General features: G+C 39.3%; 1 protein-coding gene across 6 annotated transcripts in view; it reads right to left on the bottom strand.

The window, feature by feature from the left end:
• The window catches only part of abr (ABR activator of RhoGEF and GTPase), an 85,250-nt gene that overhangs the window by 14,843 nt on the left and 45,775 nt on the right, over positions 1-24,632 (bottom strand). For all 6 annotated transcript variants that reach the window (XM_086098367.1, XM_086098363.1, XM_086098362.1 and 3 more), the window contains 2 exons: positions 19,151-19,248; positions 18,935-19,066 (listed from right to left, as the gene is read on the bottom strand). In XM_086098367.1, the coding sequence (XP_085954493.1) occupies positions 18,935-19,066; positions 19,151-19,248 (230 nt within the window). The remainder of the gene's footprint in view (positions 1-18,934; positions 19,067-19,150; positions 19,249-24,632) is intronic.

Genomic DNA, 24,632 nt, shown 5'->3' with positions numbered 1-24,632 from the left:
AGCTAAGGAGGCTGCGCAAAACGACTACGACACGGCTATCCGCCATTGTTGTTGACAGGCTGACTGTTCGCGCGCAGTCACGCGAGAATTGACGTCTCCTCTCGCCCAGTCCAGTCGTGGCGACCAGTCGTCTCCCCTCATCCAGTCCAGTCGTGGCGACCGGTCGTCTCCCCCAGCCCAGTCCAGTCGCGGCGACCAGTCCCCTCCTCTCCCCCCGGGCCAGTCGCGGCGACCAGTCCACTCGCGTCACGTCCAGTCCTCGTCCACTCACCCGTCTCTACTTGTTTTAATGAAGTTCCTCACTTAGCCCTCCATTCTTTTCTCCCTGCTGTTTCTCCCCGCATTTGGGTCCACCCTCTCCCACGCACACACCCTTATCAGGACAATGTGAGATTATAATTGAATTAAATCTGCCAGTATTGGCTTCACGCAAGATAAGCCAAGAGTTTATTGGACAGGCAAATTATGATAAGCAGCACTTGATTGCTTGTGAAGTTGACGAGACGCTGGATGTGCGGGGGATATTTGTGTTTGGCGATGTGTCCATACTATGGCCGTCACAAACTAATCTTGGAATCGATTATTACTTGATTGCTCAGGTAATTGCAAATGCAGTTGTGGCCATGACTGTACTTGTAATGCACCGGTGGTAGTATCTATCCTTGACCACATGAGGAGAATCAGAATCAGATTTATTGACCAAGTATGTAAAAACACATAGAATTTGTCTTCATGGTCGCAACCTGTTCAGGAAACACGAAAAATAATAATAAGGCAGACAGAATGGGAAGCCTGGCGCCCCAGGTAAGGGATTACATTTCCTTCTAACTAGCGATGTCAGGATGTTAGACAGTATGGTTTACATGCAGGTGTGTAACGCTTTCCCTGCTTTGAAGTAGACACAATAACAGAGCTGTCATTGGCCTTGTCTGAGCAACTGTGTCAAAATGGCCGTCCCTTGAGATGGATAAAAACGGGTGGATTTCGCTTCTTAATTCATAGTCCACAAAAGCAATATTAACCAGAATACTGTGTTTAGACTAGTGGGGGGCGCATAGATCATATTGTACAGAACATTTTGGTTTGACTTTAAAGATTAAGTAAGCAATTCTCATAGGACCACAACTAAAAATGACAGGCAAAAAAAGAGTCATCGTGTCTCTTTGCAAACATGTTATCACAATGTCAAACAAACTCGGGTTCCACAGTGACAATAAATGGCGAGCAACAAGTACGACAATGTGCGTGTCTGGTTCGTACAGAGGAGACCTCAGTCAACCCCTGCCAGAGTGTATTTTTAACCCCCAACTTTTGCGAGTAGGAGACAAACACACTCCATGCGTCACTTTTTGGAAAGAAAGTCTGGGAAAACAATTTTTGGGGGGAAATGAGAGGGAAGAAAACCCCAAGGGAGACATGAGATATTTTTGGGTCAGATGAGAGAAAAGAAGTGGAAAGAAAAAGATATATATAAATCTATCATCTGAGTGCATGTCTTGATCACAACAGTATTTAACGTCCATAAACGAGATAATAAGAGATAATAGCCTAAAAATAAAATTGTGTTGACAACCCAAGTCAAAGGGCTCAAGAGAGGGAGCAATACGATTTACTAGCTTTCCGTGACAAAGTGAGTATTTTATAATACTTCTTCACAAAGTCAAAGCCCTCTTCTTATTGGACAACTTGTTGAGGGGCAGCAGCCAATGCTGGCAAGCGCCTTAAACTTTCCTTCATAAAACCAAAATACATTCAGTAAAACATTTGAACAAGCCCCAAAATGTGAAAAGCAGTCCTGGGCAGAACAGTTGAAAAAGCTTGGAACCCAACTGCAAGTTTCAGTTCCAATGTTTTTGATGGAATGGGTATTTCCACCCAATGACAGGTTAACAGGAATCAATAAATAACAATGCGCTCCAGAGATGAATCAGTCGACAGTTTGATAGTGTTTGACTGGATGAAATTGGCTGCTTATTGTGTAGTATCTTAAATACGTGCAACAATTTCTGGTTGCTCTTATCAGGAGTCATAAAAGGACAATCCCCAGATCCATTCCTGCTCTCATGTCAAGGTTAAACCATTTGCCAGTCTTCACTCATTCAGGCGTCAAGGTCAACCAAAGTCCAACATGTCCCCTCACATCAACATCATGGAATAAACACATCCATACAAAAGTCTAGTGATTCCCGCCTACTCAAGATTTTTGATCATGCTTTATTTATGGCATTAAAAACAAGCCTACGTACTGTGCAGCGTAACAACAGACATGCTGACACAACACTGTGGCTCACACTGCCGTATGTAGGAGAAACGTCTGCTCTGGACAGACCCCCACAACTCAAAAGAAAGAAGAAAAAAAAAGCCACAGTTACACCCTACAAGATATTTAATTGCAGACTATTAACATGAAAGCAGCGAGCCAGGATAATATTTGTCTGGACCAGACTACTTCATGCTACTTGGTTTTAGTGGTTGGTTGCATTTGCCATGTGCAAGAAAAGATTTCTTTTCTTGGAAGGCGTTCATGCGGATACAAGCGCTGTGTGGAGATAAGTATATGGGAGGACGAGGGCTGTATGTAATATTAGATTGATAACAAAGATGAAAAGCCAAGTCGAGAGGAGTTCAATGAGGTGATAAGAGTCCTTGTGGGAATAAACATAAAAAAAAAAAGAGGCTGCTGAACGCGGTCTGCGTGAGGCTTGCTGGTGCCGGCTGGGATGCTTGCTGAGCACTCATCTCTGTGGGTTCGGCGTGACCTCACACATTGGCCGACTGAATGTGACCACGACTATGTACGGGTTATACCAACGACTACACACTTATAAACACATTGTTTGTCAACAAACTCTGCATCTTGCCCATACAATATAGAGCAGTGCACAAAACAATGTTCTCCAAAAAATGACTCTCAGAACCAAAGACAGCGAGACAAGGCAAGTTGAAAATCATTTACAATTTTTTTTTTCTTCATTACTTGTAGTTCGTGTCTAAATGGATTTGAAATCAAGTTAAAACAAATCTTCATGATGCGGAATATAAATTTAGCAGGAAAATCCACCTGTTATCCATCGCAGGGGGCGGCCATTTTGCCACCTGCTGTCGACTGAAATGGCATCACAGTGCTTAAAGACTCAGGTAAGGACCATCACGACTCACCTGTTTTCTGTGTTTGGTCAGGTGACATTCACTAGGTACTGTGATGTCATTTTCAATCGACAGCAAGTGGCAGTAAAAGACAAAATGGCCGCTACCTGAGATGGATAAAAACAGGTGGGTGTTTCTGCTCAATTCATATTCCACAAACGCAATAGTAATTAATCAGAATACCGTGTTGAGACTAGGTGGGGCGATTAGAACACATTTTAAAGATTTTTTTTTAAAACGTCACTGACATAAATTCATTAAAAAAAAAAGATTATTAAAAATTACGATTAATCACACATTTTATATCTGTTCTAATATATAATAATAATTTAAAAAATTAGATGATTAAAAATTCGGGGCATCAGGTAATTAAAAATTTGAATCATAATTAATCGCACGACTTCACTAGTTAACTCACGATTAATCACACATTTTATATTTGTTCTAAATGTACAATAAAAAAAAGTTTTCATACTCTTGTTAACAAAAGTGGGGGGGGGGAAGCTAAACTAATAGAAATAGTTCAAATGAATTTTTGACGTTTATAGCCGTCAATGGCAGTGAAGGAGTTAATTACTTGACTTCCTCTTTAAGTACATTTAAACTCATTAAAACTTTTCAAACATTATATAATCAAATATGAACACAAAAAGCATAAAATGGAAAATCCCATACATATACTGTTTGTGTTAGAGGTCTGGTGGGGTGGGGTGCGTCATTGACAATGTGCTTACTGTATTTTCCTATTCTGGCATTCAATAATGGGCTCAAAAGTGCATTAATGTCCTTTTTCAAATGTGAGGCCATTCTAGTAAATATACTGGGAAAACCCCTTGTCTTAAATGTCTTAAAAATCTGTGATATAACAGAAGAACACAAATTCCAATTGCATTCATTATAAAAATATTTGATTTCGACAGTAGTCATTTTATTTTTAACATTTTAATTCTGATTGCGTATATGCTCAAGGGTTTATGACGGTGAAAGTTTGGCCTAATGAAGAAAATATGTTCAAAATTTGAACAAATTCAACACCACATGCAGAATTGCCCACCTCATCGAAAGGTAAAAGAGCAGATGGCTCATCCCCGTGTGCCTTAAATGCTGACATGAGGACCGTCTTCCTTCTTAATAATAGATGGGCGGGGTGGCACGAGCCCTTGTAAAGCCGCTCCATATGATCAGGCAACGAGGGGGGGTTTGAACTACCGGTAGTTGCTGCTTTCTAATCCAAACTCCATCTGGGATTTCCGAGACACCGTCCTGCCAAGAAGCATTCAATTCCTGGTTGATTCCACAAAATGTAGGCACTCACACTCTTACTGGATTTGACAAAGCTTGATGAGAATCACACTCACTAGCAAGAGATGGATTAACCATCGATTTAACGGGTGCACCCTTCCAACATTAATATGCAACAGCTCCGCCCCCCATTCATTATGGTGGAGACAGGAGTTTGAGCTCATGACCTCTTCTCGTTTAGAATTCACTTTGGTAATTAAACCGGAATAATAAAAAAAAGATTTTAAATTAAATTGGATTAGATTCGATCATCCTTTAATACTCACGTGAATAACAAGAAAACGAGAGGAAAGCTCCACCCAACTATTTTCTAAATTGCTTATCATTACTAGGGTCGTGAGTGAGTTGAAGCCTCTCCAAGTTGACCTAGCGGGGTATGGTCGCAAGCAAACAGAAAACAAACAACATATAAAAGATTAATTATCTCCCAAAATGTAGTGTACAACAGTAGTGAGAAATGTCAAATCAAACCAAAAAGGCAACAGAGGACCGGGTAACCATTCTTGTTCACGTTCTGATGAAACATTGCTTGTTCTAAGCTGTTTACACTGCAAAAAGGACTGTAGAAAATTTGGGGGGGAAAATATAGTAAAATAAGAAAATTATTACTTCAATTAAGCAAAATTATCTGCCAATAGAAGAAGAAAATTTTACTTAAATTTACCTGTAAGATTTAAAAAAAGAAAAGAAAATAATACTTGGCCCATCTCAACCACTGCGGTCTTGAAAATAGCATTTTCAGACTAAAAACAAGTCATGTCGACTTTTTTCAAGCTGTAATAAAGAGAACTATTTTCTTAAAATACATGAGTATTTTTTTTTACACTTGGATAACTTAGCCTGAGTGTCAAGCAGGGAGGTAACAGGTCCCCTTTTCTTTGTCATGACCCAGTCAGGAATTGAACCCTCAAGTCTGAGGGTGGGCACTAGACTACTGAGCTGGTACTGAAACAAGGAAAAATGATTTTAGTAAATATAATGAAATGAACCATATTGTACTCGTCTGTTTTCATACTTGTATTTTTTTCCATTTATCTTATTACTAGATTATGCAAAATCTTAAAATAATAAAAACTTCCCAGTTCAGGGCCTTTGATGTTGGTTAGTTGTCATCTTAAAATGTGGGAAATGCTTGTTTTAAGCCTCACAATACTTAAAACGGGCTGTTAACACTCAATGCCAAGACTGCTTGATCAAATAAGATAATTAAGTAATAAGTATCTTAAAATAAGCACAATGATCTTGCCTGACAATTTCATTTGAAGTAAAAATAACTTGTCAAATCAAAATAAGCAAATTTAGGTTAAATTTAAGAAATTATATCTTACTTAAGATTTCAGTTTTTGCAGTGTAGAATAAAGATCGAGAAGATTGGATTAGTGCGTGTCTCCGCGTGAGGGGGGTGCTTCCAAGGGAGTGCGGCCTTCAAGGTACTGTTGGGAGTACAGAAATGGGAGCGCAGAGGAGGTTTGGCAAGGTAGGGGAAATCCGCCTCGGGGTTTTCTACAGATTATTCAGATTTTCTTTTCATCTAAGCCTTTGGGGGTGATCTGCAGTCGATTAACCGCTCCATCACTTATTAAACACTTTGGAACAAACGGAGCAAAGGGAAGGGAGGATGTGAGAAAATAACAAGAGGGTTTCATTATCCTGTTTCTGGTTGCAGGGTGTGGTGAGGAAACAGGAGAGGCGCTCGACAAATAAATGATGTTGATTTTATTGTTTTATTTTAAGACTTGGTAGTCAATCTTCAAATCATCCATCCATTTTTCAAGCCACATACGGTAAGAATTGAGTATTGAGTACTCACGGCATTCAGTGTTCATTTTCTTGTCTTGGAGGGCAGTTTGTGTTCCCCCCCCCCCCCCATTCCATTTCTATTGCCACACTGCAGTGCATACCAATCAATGAACTGCATTGTGCACAGCTTCATCCTTTAGATTCCATTCCAAGATGGTTGGCATTGCAATAGGTTGCGAAAACATTTGTGATCATTCTCATTTGGTCACAAGTCTTGACAATGTGAATGATAAAAAATAAAATAAAATAAAAAGTAGACTACCGAACTGCACCATACTGTTTGATAGAAACAAAGCTCGATCCATCAGTTATTAGTGGTGTAAAATAAAACCTCAAAATTGTGTCAAGGGAATCTGCAACTACAGTAAAACTTTTGTTTTAATTCACTGGTCTGAAATTGTGCCTGTGCATGTTCGTGTTGACTCGCAGACTGGGACCGGGCCATCTGTACAGCATGACCCATTTCGAGTGATGAAGAGAAGAAGCGAGGGCAGCTTCCTAGGACGCTACTGACCTGCTTGAATTATTTACTCCGCAGAGTCAAACTACGACTGACTGCATGCAGCCACCTGGAAGATTGCATGAGCACGGGCGAGGCAAGTGAGGAAGAGTGACCGGATTACGCAATGCAGGCTGGAACAAAAGCTTATGAGAAAACTGTTTTAGAGTCATGGATTTTCAATTCATTTAAATGGGGAAGACTGGTTTAATATGCGAATACATTGAGCTAAACTCACAAGTAGGTAGAAGAATCTCCTCAGCTAAACAACTATTTGTATACAGAGATTTTTTTTTATTTTTTTTTACAGGGGCCAGTCCTCGAAAATGTGCCCTCTTTATCCCCATGTTGTTTTTATATCATCTTAAAGACAAACCCATTTGCAACAAACTGTATCATGAAATCATTTTAAAAAGCATCACAATTATGGTGATATTAAAAGCAGTCAGTCACACAAGTATGACCCAGTGACCCAGTACGGGCTTGTGTGTGGCATCAGTTACATCCAAATCAAAGGCAATGTAGCTCCTCATTAGGAGCTGCATTGTGAAGCAGCAATCATTCTCTTCATCCGGGTCAGGAATTTGTCGCCTAACCCATATCGGCTTTCAAAGATCACTTTTTCCTTTTTGCCAATAACCAATTAAAAACTGAGGACAAAAAATTGGCCTGGGGTTAAACCCCTATGAGGACATGAAGTTTGTGTCAACTGAACAAAGTCTTTTGAGGACACTCGGCTCCCATTTTGTGTTGCCATGGCGACTGGTCTGGAACTGACAGGCAAAGAAAACCTCACCTTTCAAGAGGGAAGCTCATCTATTACCCTCTACCTCTGTCTCGACAACTCCTATTTGATGTTGGGATTTTTGCTAGTAAAAAAATAAATAAATAAAAGAGTGGCCCGCTGACCTGCCCGCATCACGCCGACTTACCGAACATCCTGGAGTGATCCGAGGAGATTCAATATAGCCAAACACCTCCTCCTCTGCACAAACTCAACACATCCTCTGCGGTTACACAACACATTACATAATTCAACCAATAACAACCAACCTCATCCTCATGGACGCCCACTCGGCTCACTGAAAGAGAGAACAGGTACACACTCGAGATAGCGCCTGTGCCAGTTCAACACATTTGATGCGTCTGCCGGGGACATTTGAGAGAAGATTGCAGCGATACTGTCATCACAGCGCAGTGGTTATGCAACAAACAGGCAGCTTCAAGTGATGGAAAGAGACCACTTGAGATAAGCGGCCTATGATGTTCTCCAAAGCAATTTCAACTGGTTTGTTGTTAATTAACTGCATTACTCAACTTTGGTAGGATGTCGCACGTCGCAGGCAGTTAAACAATGTCTCTGGTGCTGTGTTTGTGGATTAGAACAAGAAATGTGTAATGCATTAATGCGAGAATTCCTGAACAAGTAAAGAATCCATAAAATGCTTCAAGTGATGGCGGTTTGCTTTACAGCACCACAGCTGGATTTGGTGTGACCAATTGACATTGGGTAACCCGCAATGGCTTGACCTCATTTACTGCCAGTGACGGCTATAAACGTCAAAAATTCGATTGAACTATTTCTATTCGTTTACCTTTTTTTTTTTCACTTTTGTTAACAAGAGTATGAAAGCCTAGAGAAAAAATATATATTGTACATTTAGAACAGATGTAAAATTTGTGATTAATCGTGAGTTAACTAGTGAAGTCATGAGATTAATTACAATTAAAACTTTTAATCGCCTGACGAGATGATTATTAAAACTTAGGGGCGTCAGGCGATTAAAAAATTTTTTGCGTAATTAATCGCACTTCCTAATTATCGTAATTCGGACTTCAATAGTTAACTCACGATTAATTACAAATTTTATATCTGATCTAAATGTACAATAAAAAAATTCTAGGTTATCATACTTTTGTTAACAAAAGTAGATTTTTGTTTTTTAAACTAATAGTTGGACGTTTATAACCGTCAATGGCAGTGAATGAGTTAAACAGTTGACAACTTGAAAACATCCTCAAAGACATTTGAGACATCTACGTTTATCCTCCATGTGACAGCAATTGAGTCACTGCACATGGAAAACTATTTCAACTGATACCATTTGTCAAAAATGACGTGAAGATAGAGACAAGGGATGTAACTGTAGGATTATCTTTCGTTTATAAAAGATCAAGTCTACACGACATAATTCCCACATGCCATTAATAAAACATTGGCAATAAACAACTAGGAAGCGGGCGCATACACCACTCCAATAGATTTGAAATAAAACAAGAGACGATCAAATCAATTGAGGGAAGGTCAGGAAAACATCAAAAGGGCAAATGTCAGAATTTTCAGATTTTGTGATAGTTCTGTTCCATGCTTTACAATGATTGTTTTTTTAATCCAATAATGCCAATGAGTTCATCATTAAAATGAATAAAATAGCTGAATTTGCTTATTTAACTTTTCAGACACATGTGTGAGAAGGGAAAAGAGATTTTGAGTGCATCCAGCGGCTACAGGAAGCTTAATTAAAATCTTTCAAAACAAAGTTCAAAATTGAAATATAGGCTAATCTATTTGGGGCTTATATATTTTTTTATATACGACTCCAGAGCAATCAGTGCCTCGCCACACACCACTGAATGGAATGTTGTGCTGCTGTGACTGACTGCAGACTGTAAAAACACAAAATCTGATCTCATTTAAGCATCAGAGTTGGACATAGTAAACACAGAAGCGTATCCTGATTACTGATAAAAGTAAAAGTAAACATGAAGCAGTAAGCCACAGACAGCTCAGTCTGAACAGGAAATGGATATTCAGCCACCCTTGCCTTTGGAGACAGGAAGTCATAAAGCAGGATCAAACAGCAGGCACGACACGGCTTATGCTCATGGTCGTGTCGTATGAACAGCAAGGTATCACGGCGAGTTAGAAAGTGCAGTTCAGACTGATGTTTTAATAAAATGAAGATTACAAGAGACGCGTACATTATAGATTCAGAAATGAAAAACTGGATTATGGCAGATGAAAAAAACAATAGCAGACTACAAACATCTCATATTCATGCAAACAGCAGGAATAAGTTACTTTGCGATCATGACATTTAAAGTGCATGAATGTCATGTTTAACTCATTCACTGCCATTAACGGCTATAGACGTCAAAAATTCATTTGAACTATTTCTATTAGTTTAAATTTTTTTTATACTTTTGTTAACAAGAGTATGAAAACCTAGATTTTTTTATTGTACATTTAGAACAGATATAAAATGCGTGATTAATCGTGAGTTAACTAGTAAAGTCATGCGATTAATTACGATTAAAAATTGTAATCACCTGATGCCCCTAATTTTTGATAATCTTTTTTCTCTTTTTTTTTTTTAACCGTGTCAGGCAATTACAATTTTCTAATCGTAATTAATTGCATGACTTCAATAGTTAACTCACGATTCATCACAAATGTTATATCTGTTCTAAATGTACGATAATTTGTTTCTAGGTTTTCATACTCTTGTTAACAAAAGTGGAAAAAAATGTTAAACTAATAGAAATAGTTCAAATGAATTTTTGACATCTATAGCCGTCAATGGCAGTGAATGAGTTAATGATGCCAAGAGGGTGACACAGGTGGCAACCGTTGGATGTCTACGGTACATTTACTGTGAATGGAGGGGAACAAATTGCTGGCGCAGAACTTTCAAGTGCGGCCAAAAAACAAGAAATGGGCAAGCAATTGAGCTTTGTACTGGCTACTCTGTCTCACGAGTATGAGGATAGGATTTATACACAGAATACATACCTACTCTAGTCAACTTGCGCTCACGTCAACTCTTGATCAACAATTTCCCATTGAGCTTGTACTTCATCACATTGGCTTCAAGGCCCTTTCAGTGTGGATGTTTGTCTCTTATGACTCACCCATGAAGGCAGCTACATGACTTGGGGAGATCTGAGCAGATGTCGGCCAAACACCCCCGTTCAGGCAACCCAAATATAACAGCTGGAGCACCCCCAGCTTAGTGATCCTGACTGACAGTTGACTACCGTTTTATCTTCACTGAAGGAAAAGCTTCACTCTGCTTTATTTCCATAACCGATTGTGTAACAGAGATTGGTCAATCCGTATTGTGTACAGTGTCATTGAGTGTGGCGTGATGATAATTCTACACTTAAACCAACATTTACAGAGTCAAATATTGGGACGCAACACCTAATTCACTAATATGAAATTGTGCTTGAACCTGTAAAAACATATTTCTTCTACTACCCATGTGCGTGACTTATAAGGCCCATAAAAGCATGCTGGGATGAACTTGATGTGGAACACATGAGGTATTCCAAACACCTTCCAAAAACTAACTTGGAGCCTGTCCCATGTAGCTTTTGGTGAGGGTCAGAAACAGAGGTGCAGCTGGGGTTTAAGACCCCATGAAAAAAACAATCCTCCTGGGCCTCAGCAACTCAAGGGCATAGAAGTGAAAATAGTGTTTTCTCGGGCTACTACCAGAAGTATGCTGCTATAACGTTGATGCAAATTTTGATATTGTTGTAGCCAGAAGGGGATTATAGGTACCGTGGTACACTTTTTACTTTTCATTCCTAAAAGAAAATCATGCAAGCCAACCACGAACATCATGAAGTGCAGATCGTGAGCTCATCCTATGCAGGGTTCGAGTTTTCCCCACAAAGTGGTGATTGAGTGTTTATATTCTTCAGTCCAAGGGTGATCCCCGTCTTCTTCAGTTCAAATAAAAGCAGCCAAGGGCAAATGTCAGCCAAAGATATTTATCACATGCCTAAACCTTGTCAATTAAATGCCGGAATTGACAGTGCATGTGGGGACAGCAAGAAGGTAACCTTGCCTTCTCTTCGTCTTTGGGTAGAAATAATAAAAATGGATGAATGTCAAGTTGAAAAGTCAATGACAGCAAAATCCAGTGCGAAAGCGCAACAGAGAGAGAGAGAGAGAGAGAGAGAAAAACCTCTTCCAATGGCAATGCCATTACTGGTCACACACAGAGGGCACTGATCTACTGAGGAAGGATTTCACAGACCCACAGCTGAGATGAATCTATGAGCTGAGCCCCGCAACTTGCTGGCAGTCAGTCGAGTGCATGAAATGAGCTTTACCACTTGGATGGTGCGGTGACTTTCTTTCTACCGATGTCACAGAGAGGAGATGATTTGGCTAAAGTGCTTTTGTTGTGCGTTCGCATTTTAAAGAAGCGTCCCGATTGCGTGACGTTCGGAATGTGATAATGACAGGAACACTAACTAAGAATGATTTGCTAACAGAAACCCCCACTCTGATTTTGTCATTACAAAAGGATGATATAAGCGTGAGCTTGTCAGTGTCACGCTCCGTTTCCCAACAATTAATCTCATAAGGAGGTTTTATCAGCTGAAACGGTAAGAATGGCTATGGGAACTTTCAAAAAGGCAGTCCAGTTCACTGATTATAAAAATGGAAAATGTAATTTATGGCTTAACTGAAGGTCTTTCTGTCCGGGTTATCTGAGCATAGGATTTGACAGCCGCCAATATGACTATCATTGTATAAGCTGGCCCCGCTTTAGACTGTTTCCAATTACCTTGTGCACAAAGACTCCACAAGACAAAAAAAACTTAAAAAAAAGGTCGCTAGTGAATGTGAAAAAGGAGTCGCAGAGTCTCTTTGGAGAGCATTTCATGTCTCTAGTTCCGATGGGCTCCTTTGTTCTCACTTTAACCCTCGGCATACCATCATTTGCCACCATCTGGGGCTCTCATTCCAATTCTTTTCCTCCTCTGCAACTGTGCTGCATGCACAGAAAGCAGACATCTGCAGTCAATCTCTCTGCGAGATTATGCAATGTTAATAATGAGGAGCAATTACTTGGTCAGCTTGCCTTTAACATCTCTGGGGTTCATCCATTCTTCTTGGAGATAGTGTGCTTGTATTTGAAATAGTTGGCAAAACAAATGCATGGCTGTGGAAAAAGGAGGGGGGAGCAATGTGTGGCGGAGAGCAGCTTTGGCCTTTAAATGGCATTTTTTACATCTTCAGCGCATTACACAGGGTCGTCAGATGAAGAGCAGCTTCTGAAATGTGATATTCTTTCTTTTTTCTTTTTTTGACTCTTGGCTGATGTACAATAATAATAAAATACAGCATTTACTGTTGCAAATGGGAGAATAAAAAACATTAAGATTCGTGTCATTACACAATTATTGATTTTTTTTTTTGTCTATTAAAACCAATGACACATACTCAAATGCCCATTCTTACTTACATATGAAGAGATCAAAGCAGAGCATGTAGTTAAATCCCTCATGGCAGAAACTGTTCATTTATAAGTTGGAGGGACGAAGCATGTCTACAGTAAGTCTGGGGTTTTACAATGGAAAAAAACACTTTTTTCTTTGAAGTAATACTAATGCATGACTTTATTTATTTTAAATAATGTGGATTACAGTGTGTTATTTAAATTCAGACGTTACAATAAGTGTAAATAATCATGGCAAGAAAGAAAAAAACATCATGATGTCTATACCAGTGGCAATAAAGAAAGCTTAACATGTTCAATTAAAAAAAAGGAGTGGAAAGAAGAACAAAAAGCCACATTAAAAACACAGTGGAAACAAATATATATATATATATATATATATATATAGTACAGCCCTTTGTTATAAAATATATTAATCCGGTGTGCCAGGTAGCCCCCAAGGGCCACATGAGTATCCCATGGGCCTGTTCTAAAAATAACTCCTGGGATTGTTGTAGTAACGGTTATTTGAAAATGTAAACAACATTGGCAGATATTTATATAAAGAAAATATCTACATAATATAACACAATACAATATATCTACAGTATTACCTAAATATGGGAAATCATCCACATAAATGAATACAATTAATTGTTGATTATGACATATATAAAAACTACAGCCTGTCCGATGTGGATTTGAAGTCTGATATTGAGCAGAATCAAATTCCCATAAATAACAAATTGGCTAATTAAAAATAATTAATAAAAAAAAAAAATGTGAGCAAATAAAATATATATTTTTTGTTTTGCTTTATAGTAGCTTTAGTATTTGTTTAACTTTACAAAAGAGAAGAATCGTCAAAAATTGGTAAATTCCCCATATATTAAGTTTTTTGTTGTTGTATGTTAATATGAACAAAAATAGATACATAAATAAAAAATAATCAACCATTTTCTTGTGGCAAATTTTTGACTATTTAAAAAAAAAAGCTAGTATAAGACAATTAAATACAGCAGGCCAGGCCCTAATAATACCATTATACAATGTAATTTGAACACATTTCTTATTTCAGAAATGTGTATCAAACTCAAGAAGTAGCTCTCAAATTCAAACAGCTTGGTGACCCCTGCCCTGATATTGAAAAAAAAACAACTCTACATAAGCACACGCAATGAAAAAGCGGGTGCATGTAAATAAACACCGTGGCTGTATTTGACATCATTTATAATACAGCCTTGTCCGAATGTAGGCGGGCTGATTACGCATAGTCCAAGCTGTTAGTGTTGTTGACAGCTGTGCGTGTATGCGTGTGTTTGCAGCTGTCGTCCGTATGTTACTTTGAAACGCGACCGATCGCAGCTTGAACTGACGGCAGGTAAAAAAAAAAAAACACATGACACCGTTAGTGACACATTTGTTCATGTTAATACGCATACAAACGCAAAAATCAAGACAAAATGCACACCATTAATTCCAACTAGTGGTATCATATCAGAATGAATGCTTGCTATGATGCACTTGTCCACGAGCTTCACAAGACAACATGCAATTAGCCAAAATGCGGACCCTTTCACCAATAAAACCTTCCCAAAAGCATATAAATGTCAATCCTTGCATCTAATGCTTAATGACGAGGGAAGACGACGGCACTTAAGTGGGAATGAGAGTGCAGACAGATGCTCACCACCAACTTTACAACCCCTTTGCACCCGTATTTTTACAGTAACGTCAGCTAATGTGTGCATCCCTGTCCCGCTCGTGCACTTCTAAGACGGGTCTTAAAGAAGCCCAAGGCAAACAAGTTCATCAGTTCTTTCGCTCTTCCTTCCCTTATCTGGCTCTCGTTATCTCCGGGAAACTGGTCAGATTACGGCTTATGGGGGCCTGTTAACGCCGCAGAGGTGCCAGGAGGTGCAGCGTGCGCTTTAACCGAAATACAAGCCCACCATAAAAACAACCCTCAGTGGTGTTGTAGGTGACTTTGCATGGGTATGCGCTGGCTGCAAAGAAAGTCGTTTCTCTATAGACAGTGTGAGCACATGCACACACAAAAAAAAACGTTTTAAGTCATTCTTTGGTATCTAAAATGGTTGTGATGACTGCATTCGCCTACTACCTTTTTTTTTTATCATCTGGTCAATTTGTGGTCACTGGCAGCTTTTTAAAGGCAACCCACGCAACCCCCGTGTTAAAACAAGACAGAAAGGCCTCAAGAGGAGAGTCCAAAGGGAGGCTGAAATGTGGTGCATGTGAGGGCTGGGATAGAGATAAAAGCGAGCGATAGGACGGCTCGCAGCGACACAAAGCTCGGGGATTTGGATCCTAAACAGTTACGCAACTTGTTCTGTGGAGAAAAGCATGGCAAGTCGCACTCTTTTGTCACTTGGGACAACTTGCAAAGTGCTTGAGAGAGAACAAGTGCGCTTACGAGAATTGGAGACAGTTTGTATTTTTTTGACGCCGGAAATGTCCATCTCAGGAAGCGGCCATTTTGTCACTCGCTGTCCACTGAAAATGACCGATCGTGGCTCCCTTGTTTTTCTGAAGCATGATTGGTTGTTACATGAGCTTTTCAATGACAAAATGTCCGCCCTATGAGATGGATAAAGCGGGAATTTTTCAGCTTAACTCAAATTCCATAAACACAATATGATTCAAAATGACGCGTTTAGACTAGTGGGACTGCATGGATAAAATCGTAAAGACATTTTTTGAGTTGGGATCTTAAGTACAGTTGTCATCATGAAAATTGAAAGTGATGAAAATAATCAACTGTGACCTATTGTTCTGCAGCAGAAAGACTAGAGAAATATCTCGCTGGTGCTTCCCTATTGGTGGTCAACATGAAACGAATCCTCTGGTCTGATTGCAGTTTGCTCTGCTAATGACCTCCTCCAGGGACGAGGCATCAAGAGATTGCCAAGCGAGAGCTGTTTTGAGTCACTGTGGGTCTTGGAAAAAAATGGTACAGTCGCATGTGTACATTCACTTCGTCACTGTGATATTTAAACACCCATAAAGCCCAGAAACTGTACAAATGTTAGCCGTCTGTGAACCAGGAAGTCGCCTTCTTGCGAACAAAAAAAAAAAACACTCTCTAAATCTTATTTCACTTTTGTTAACAATTCTGACATGGTGGTGGGTCTGCGCTCCGTTACATACAATTCAAGTTTCCAAATGTGTCGAGTTTGTATTCATAAGAAAGGTCACTTTGGGTATGCGGAACCTGCAGCCAGGGGAGGTGAGTGGCAAAATGCCAAAGTCATCACAGTGTGGAGACAGCTCTTTCCTTTGACTGGCAACCTGAAGAGCTGATACGGATCACGGGGGGTGCGGAAGGGGGGGTGTGGGGGTGGGGGCGGGGGGGTTGATGGCTTTCCCCAAAAATCAGTTCAGAGAAACTTTGAGGCTGACGTTTTGATGGACGGAAGGTGTGTAATCCGACATTGCTGCTGGTCATAGAAGGATTAACACAGTGACCCCTGGAGGTCAGAGGTTATCTTGCAACAGTGTCACAAACTATACATTTAAACCATTATTTTTTTAAAGCAGCTTGAATGCATCCCATGAGGGATCGTCGTGTTCCTCATCAGTTCAAAGTGAAGCAAGAGCTGTGTGGAGTGGAGTGAAAAAAAGAGAACTTCCAGCCCAATATGCCCATCTAGGGTCAGTCACTAATCCACAATCTTATGAAGGTCTCGAGAGAGGAAAGCAAAACATTGAAGGCCCCTTCTAAACTTGACTTCACCAAGAAAGCAAACAGTTTGAATGAAAGTATCTGCACTCGGGACAAACGTCTGTCAGGGCACACACACATTCTGTTTTACCCATCAGTGCTTTCCGCAAAAACAAATTCCCCGAGTTGTTTCACCAGGATGACAACGGGTGCAAATACTCAAAAACGTCATGTATTTTTACAGTTTTACTACAAAGACCAGCTAAGAACATCTTCCGAATGTAAAACATTTTGTTTCTCAAAAATCTTCTCACTCACATAATCAAGCGTACACTGTTCCCACCCTCTCAAGGGTTTGGGACATGGCATTCTCTCCCTCTCTCGCTCCATCTTCATTTTATGTCTCAAACATGTGGTGTACTTATTTGCTTTTTTTTCCCCCCCTTGCTTTTTTTGTTGGCAAGAAGTAGATGTTCCCAGCAACATTTGTCTCTGTGACTGGCAGCCATAACAAAGGAAGTATATGTAAAAAAAAAAAAAAAAGCACACACATAAAAAGGACCATCATAAACAAATACAACAGGAAGTAATATGTAGTGAAAGCTCTGAGGTGGAACGTAACCGTTTTGCAGGAACGGACTTGAGATTTGTTCAGACCCCAAAACAATTTCTCAAATGAAGTACTGGAAGTCAGGGTCCCCACCCCAAAAAAAAAAACTAGCAAACAAAATTCAGCCAGGGGAGCAAGAAAAGGTGGGCGGCCGCCAGGCTTCGAAAGCACTGGGGGAAACCCTGGAAGTAAAGCTATTCTAAAGTTTATTTCAGCCATCTTAAATTGTAAAAGTCGATTTAATCACTTAATAGAAAAAGTCTTCACTTTCACAACAAATGCATAATACAAAGTTGATTTGACTATGAAGAAGATGCACCTCTTGCATCTCACTATAAAAAAAACAATTTTTACCAATAAAAAAAAAAAAGTTAACCGCTGTTATGACAACAATGTACAAACCACTAAACCTTAAATATGATAAGCAGCAATTGTACCTTGTGGTGCTACTGCTTTGAATGTGAGCCCACCTCACTTAACTGTGGCTGCATATTTGTCTTCTCAAGCTGTTCTTCTCTTGCCGTGCCTGGCTGCTCTTTTGGAAAAATGTAGTGAAAAAGCCACAAAAAGGCCAGGGAAGAAGCAAAGCACTTCCACAAAAAAAAAAATCTATTGACACGCACCGAACTGAAGATTCACATTATTAGCTGATGTCATTCACGACTTTGTCTTAAAAGTGGATTCATCTCTAAAAATTGCACCTCAATGTTCATCTTTAGAGGCCACTCCATAATGTAAATGAATCTTCAATATGTTTGAATAGTCACACTCAAATAAACTTAAGGTCATGATAGCGAGTGAAATCTGCGAATTGAACGCGTCTGAACGAGACCCATAATGTACACAAGGTGCGACTCGTCGGTGAGACGAAGATATGCATAAGCAATGCGACGAAAACAGGAAATGTCGAAGAGTTTGTTGGGAGTTGTTTTCTAAACTGAAATATGTTTAATGAGAAGCAGTGCGCGCACGCCAAGGCGTTATTTTGGAGTTGAATCTTTCCTTTTAAACAGAGTTTCATGCGGGTGATCTAATGTTTGCCCCACTTTCAGTCTAGTTTGACACAAATAGGTTTCTCAGCTGTCATGTGATATCTCTGAAGCAGCAAACAAACTAGTTGAACTGAATTATATAGTCTGTATCGAGTGTAACATCAATGTTCACGAATAACCTGCTCAATGGTGAAATTCAGTTCACCGATGATGACTTAAAACCCTGAGAGGAGACTAATTCATGCGGTGAAGCTTGAGGTGAATGATAGCAACTGAGAATGATGAGAGCAGTCAGGCTTCACTTTTCCCTTGTGGAAAATTCACGCATGACTTCGTCTGTAGGTGGCTGTGAACAATCTCATCATTTACCAAAGAACAGCATTTTGCCTCCAAGTCACCACCAAGATTCCATTGTGGAGGCCGCATATGGTTTACAAGACCCCAAAAGGGATTTTTACAGTAAGATTTCTCACAACAAGGCTGGGGAAACCCCATTTGACTAAACTGGCTTTCAGACTCTTATTACTCCGACTGGAGCGATTAGAAGCCAACCGCTACAAAACCACGCCATTTTGCTAAGAGGCTAGACAGCTAATCAAAAACACGTCACATGTGGGGAAAATTCCCCAAGAGGACACGCAGGCGTCTTTATTTTTGTATTACCTGAACTTGCCATTTGCCCATGATCTTGTCCACGATCTCGTTGTCGTCCTTGTTGAGCATGCTCTTATCGTAACACTTCTCGTAGCACAGGATTCGCAAGAACTGCGATCCCTCCACCTCGATCTCAAACTCCTGTGGAAGGACATGAGGACGGTTAATAAAAATGTCGGCAGGACGAAAGCTGAAAACCGGGAAGATGTTATCTTTTTAACTGACTTCATTCCACTGAGGTTCTGCAGTGTCTCTGAAGACTCTGGTCTTCGCTTTGCTCACAAAGTATCCATAAGAGTCCACTTCAAGGGTGCAGTACAGATCTAGGAGGAAACACAGAGTTTCTGCAGGTATCAGCAAATGTAATTTTATGCTTTTTAATGGCGTTTTTAAAGCAACTTAAAACAAATTTAATGCCCATGTCGCACAGATATGCACACTGTTTATATATTTGGGCTGTCAGTTGTTTACCATTTTTTACATTGTAATAAATTGCATGATTTCTAGAGCTAAGTCACGATTAATTGCAAATAAATCTCATGTTAAATTGGTTCTAACTTTATGTTTTTCTACACTAGTTAATAACATAGAAATGTGGTTGTATATTTTAGTTCATTGACACAGTACTTTTATAGTAAGTAATTCATAGTTATTTGAAAAAAAAAAAAGTTTAGTAAATAGTTAAAAAGGAGTGTGAAACGGAGTCAGATTTGGGCTTTGGTCATGTTCTGCCACTAAGTGGCATTAGTGTTTCATGTTGGACGTTGGTGACTGAACAGCACATTTTTCTTTTCAAATTCATCGCAATTGGTGTTTGGAACATGAGGCAACTTCACTCCAGGCCATTTTCTTCATTGTAAATTACAATTACCAACCAGTCCCCACAAATACATGACCCACATAACCCCTGAAACAAAGAGGGGTCGCAAATTGGGAGATCATTAGATTATTGTCAGAGTTGATCAAAATTATTATTATTAAATTACTATAGGTTAATCAAGATCATTAAAAATAATCATAATTTTTTTAAGGCTTATGTTTTATGATATGCAAAATCATTATTACTGACATTCATATTGCTTCTACTTTTTAAAACCCACTATATTCTCATGAGATCTTATTCACTAATTAGATTAGATCTAGAGTGTAATGCTGTCATCGTAGATCACATTTAAGCGATGTGAGGATAATGTACACTCAACTTACTAATAAAGTCAAATGCACTTATTACCGAGTTGAAAAAGCAATGTGACTATTAAAAGTGACACAAGGGGTTGCTTTTTAGTATACTATTTAAATCACTTTTAAACATGCTTCTGGTGTTCTTAGTCTCATCTGAGCACTGCCAGAGGAAGAAACAAAAGGTTTGTTGCACCAAAGTGGACGAGTCCTTGAAGCGTCAATATATTGTATTTTGTGAGCAGAAAGACATCAATTTCCAGTCCGTGTACGTGCTCATATGGTGACAGTCGCTCTCTCCTGGGATGCGACCCCTCTTGTCCCATACATGAAGCAATTATATTGGTTAATGTATTTTTTTCTCTCTTTTTTTCCCCCCTTTTTAATGCTGTTGTCACATTTTTTTGCATTCTGCGGTGCTGCCTGTCTATAAAGTGTCCCGTAGCCTCGACCGGCTCCCTCGGGTTAGACTCCACCTGACATGATGATGGATGGATAGATGTATGGCCCGACCTTTCACCAAGAGAGCTGCCGAGATTGAGCGAAGGATGTACAAACGGAAGGAAGTGTGTGTGTGTGGGTGTGTGTGTGTGTGTGTGTGTGTGTGTGTGTGTGTGTGTGTGTGTGTGTGTGTGTGTGTTGAAACCTCATATACATATAAACACTCTGCAAGTCTGACAGAGAATGTTTATACAGTGAACCCACGTTTATTACAAGAGATGCATTCCAGACCCACCTGCAATAAGTGAAAACCTGTGATATAACGTGACCTGAGAAAAAACATTAAAAAAAAATTTTTTTTAGCCCTTTCACACACTTATTAAAAATACACGTACATACATTTTAATCATTTGAACACTGAAAATACTTCCGAAAATATTGTAAGAAAGCTGCGTTTTTCGCATGTGCCTTTAAGAGGCGGGGCTTGGTGGTGTGGGGTGTGACATCCTCGAACCTGCATGAGAATGTCTGGGTGAGAGCTGTGGCTGACAGCAGTTTCAACGTTAGTGTGCACAGTGCTGCACACTGTGTTTTACTTTACAGTTCGACCAGGTTTCAATAAGCGGCTGAAAATAATCGACCACTGGCTCCCCTTCCCCACATGCGAGAGGCATTACAGCAAGCAAATACAGTGGTTGACTTACGAGTTTAATTTGTTCTGTGACCTTGCTCGTAACGCAAAACACTTCTCTCTCAAAACACTTTTCCCCATTGAAATGAATGGTAATGCCATTAATCTGTTTCAGTTCCTTTAAAAACACCCCCAAATGCAATGTGTATAATTAAAAATAATAATAATAATAAATCACTCTACAGTATTTACTAGTACTTTGTTAGAATTATTATTTTTTAAAGAATTTGTGGTTGTTGTGATTTGCTATGATATTGCAAAGTCATACTGTATGGAACTAAATGAATAATACTAAGCTATCGTAATTTACTCATTTTTTGTAGCGGATAAAGAATATATGTCTATTAATATTGTTATATTGTTGCACTGTTTGTATTGAAATATGTGTCGCCCTACTGCATTTTGTATTGTGTGTGTTAGTGTTAGCATTAAGCTAGCTGATTTGTGTCTAAATTAAGTGGTGTTTGGTCTTAGTTTTATGTTTAGATTTCAAGTCAACTCCAATTGGAAGTGGCAAAAAGGAGCTTGAAAGCAGAAATGAAACGCAATAGAATGTTGGCCTTGTAGAAGGAATTAGAGACAACTACAGTACATCACCCTTGTGAAAAACGCCAAATACTTTCACAAAATAACATGACTGCACAATTTAATGAACCTCATTCCATCTGGCCTCGTTCCGTCTGCTTGTTTTCTCTGCATCCTGAAGGGGCGAGCAGAATTACTCAGAGGGAGGAAGATTAGCGGTGATGATACGAGGGAAGTTCATTGGAGGGGGAATTCAGTGCGGCCACGTGGGAGATATTTAATAAACTCATTTTTATTGTGCACTTTTATAAACAGAAGCATGACAGACGTGTCACGTAAAATCCACAACACATTAAAATTTTCAGTAACATTACAGAAAATTTGTGTTGTTGTTTCTATAGAAGTTTCTCGTCATCAGAAATTGGTTTCTATGCCCAGATATTAAACTCAAACAAGCCAAGAGTAATATTTTTTGTGTCTACACAGAAGTAGGACAAACTAAAAGTGGCCAAGAACTTCATGAATGTCTCATTCCCGGCCGGGCAGGTCAACACAAGGCTGACTTGAGGGGGATGAATTGGTCTGCATGGGGTCTCTGAACCTTTCAAACAGGGGTTAATGGATACCATCCTTTTCCATCTTTCTTGTAAGCCTCGTTGTGCGTCCTAATACAGGATGCTAATCTTAGCCTCGGGTTGTGTTGAATGCTGGGCCCAACTAAGACGCCGCAGAATCGGTTGACAAGTGACAGCCCGCTAAACGGATGAGTGGCTTTTCAGCTCCAAGAACCAGCCACTGAGTGGCCGCATTATCCGACCGGCGTGACTGGTGAAAATTCTTAGCAAACACATAATTCAATTGTTGGGAAGCTAATAATAGCACGAAAACACACCAGCAACAATCCATGCGACCATGGCCATTTAATTGATTTACAAGTGAAATGCCCTGTCGACATGGGAACGCATGCTTTTTGATTTAATTTTATTTCATGGGGTCAAGAGACATGCTCAATGCAATTAAGCCTTGTAATTATTATGAAAATGTATTTATTTTAATCAAATATTGTTCAAAAACAAAACCAACTTTAATGTTGAAACATCACTCAAATATGTTTTAGTTTAGAATCAAAGCTTCTCTACATAGTCTTCTTTAAGCCTGTAAGCCCGTTTTCATCCATCTGTTGTCAACATGGTAGACACAGTAAGGACCATTGAAAGTTGATAGGGCAGACACTTGAAAGAGAACATTGCCGCCATGGAGGGCCAGCGACCTGCACAAGGTTATCTAAGGTTACCAAATCCGCTGGGACCACCCTCCAATGGGGCGGGGGCTTTAATTGGGGGGGGGGGGGGGGGGGGGTAGCATACATCAAGCAAACTGAAACCCATCATTATTTAATTGATTAGTTGTTGTTCCTTAATATTACTTAATGGGCCCTGTAATTGAATAATGACCAATCCAGTGTGTACCCTGGCTATGGTCCAAAGTCAGTTTGGAGAGACAACAGCTCACCAGCGAGTCGACCCTCGTGAATAAAATAAGCACTACAGAAAACAAATGGACTGCAAATCATTTAGAAAGCACATAATCCTGATTGCAATTGTCCATTGTATTGTATTGTACAGTCCATTTTGCCTCACCTGCTTCCAAGACATCAACAATCAGTTTATTACATTTGATATGAATCGTCTAATTCAGTTGTTCTTAAGATGGGTTCGATCAAACCTCATGTTTATTATTAGTCACACATAGGGGACATTTTCGTTCTTTTTTCCAACAATATTGATACAAGAATTTTTTTTTAAGCCATAAACACTAGCATTTCCAATAGCATATCCAATCCAATGTATCAGCAATGTTACATTTTGACATTTGAGTGTTGATTAATTTAATTGAAGACTTGCTTTCTTTACTACGATGGAAAACAGAATAGGTAAAAGCTCATTAATCCATGGACACAGAATGAATTATAGAAAACTAAACTGAAAGCCTCTTTTAGCATATCGGCGGATTTTTTTGTTTTGTTTTTTTGCACTATTTTGCACCAGGGAGTGCTAACTTTTAATTCTGCCCTGAGATTTGCATGATAAATGCTATCCTAAATAATTAAGCTTTGTTATTTATTTAATCATTTAGCTTCTCTAATGAACTATGTAAATATAACGAGAAATGTATAATTCATGAAATTATTATTAACTTCAAATATTGTTTAACCTAAATTTTATACCGTGATATATACCGTTACTGTGAAGGGATGCAATTGATACTGTGATATGAATTTTGGGCCATCTACCCACAACGCTTTCTGAATTCAAGGTGATGAGAATCAGATTTGACAAAAAGGCTACCAGCAGTAAGCCCTATACAGTACTTGTCTTGAATTTGAAATAAATCACATTTTATTTTTCAATAAAGAGGGGCTCGGTGAGGAAACTGGTGGGGATCAGTACCTCCAACAAGGTTAAGAACCACTGGCCTAATTGAACTTAAATTTGGGGCAATGAGCGGACCGCTCATGTAGCACAGCCGAGTGCACTAAACTATATAAATATACCAAGAGCTAAACTTTCACTTTACCAGACCATGTTTTTAGATAATACAAGTCATTATTTGAGACATTCGACTTCTAGCTCCTGCTTTTGTGACCTGGTTTGTCTAATGCATCCCGGGCGGAATGAAAAGCCTGTTCCCACGGTAGCACGACATGCACAAGATGCATATTCTTACAACAAAAATGTGCAACTTCACAATCAGGAAAAAAAACATGTAACTGGATTACCCCAATACACGTCTTGTCAAAGATCGGAGCTCGATAAAAAAAAAATGACTGCTTTTCGCAATCATTAGACATGCCGAGTATAATAATAGCAT

The sequence above is a fragment of the Leptonotus elevatus genome, chromosome 16, assembly GCF_054856555.1.
Source record: "Leptonotus elevatus isolate MCC_2025b chromosome 16, RoL_Lele_1.0, whole genome shotgun sequence".
Taxonomy (NCBI): Eukaryota; Metazoa; Chordata; class Actinopteri; order Syngnathiformes; family Syngnathidae; genus Leptonotus; species Leptonotus elevatus.
The sequence above is the reverse complement of the archived record's forward strand: the minus strand, read 5'-3'. Positions and strand labels throughout refer to the sequence as shown.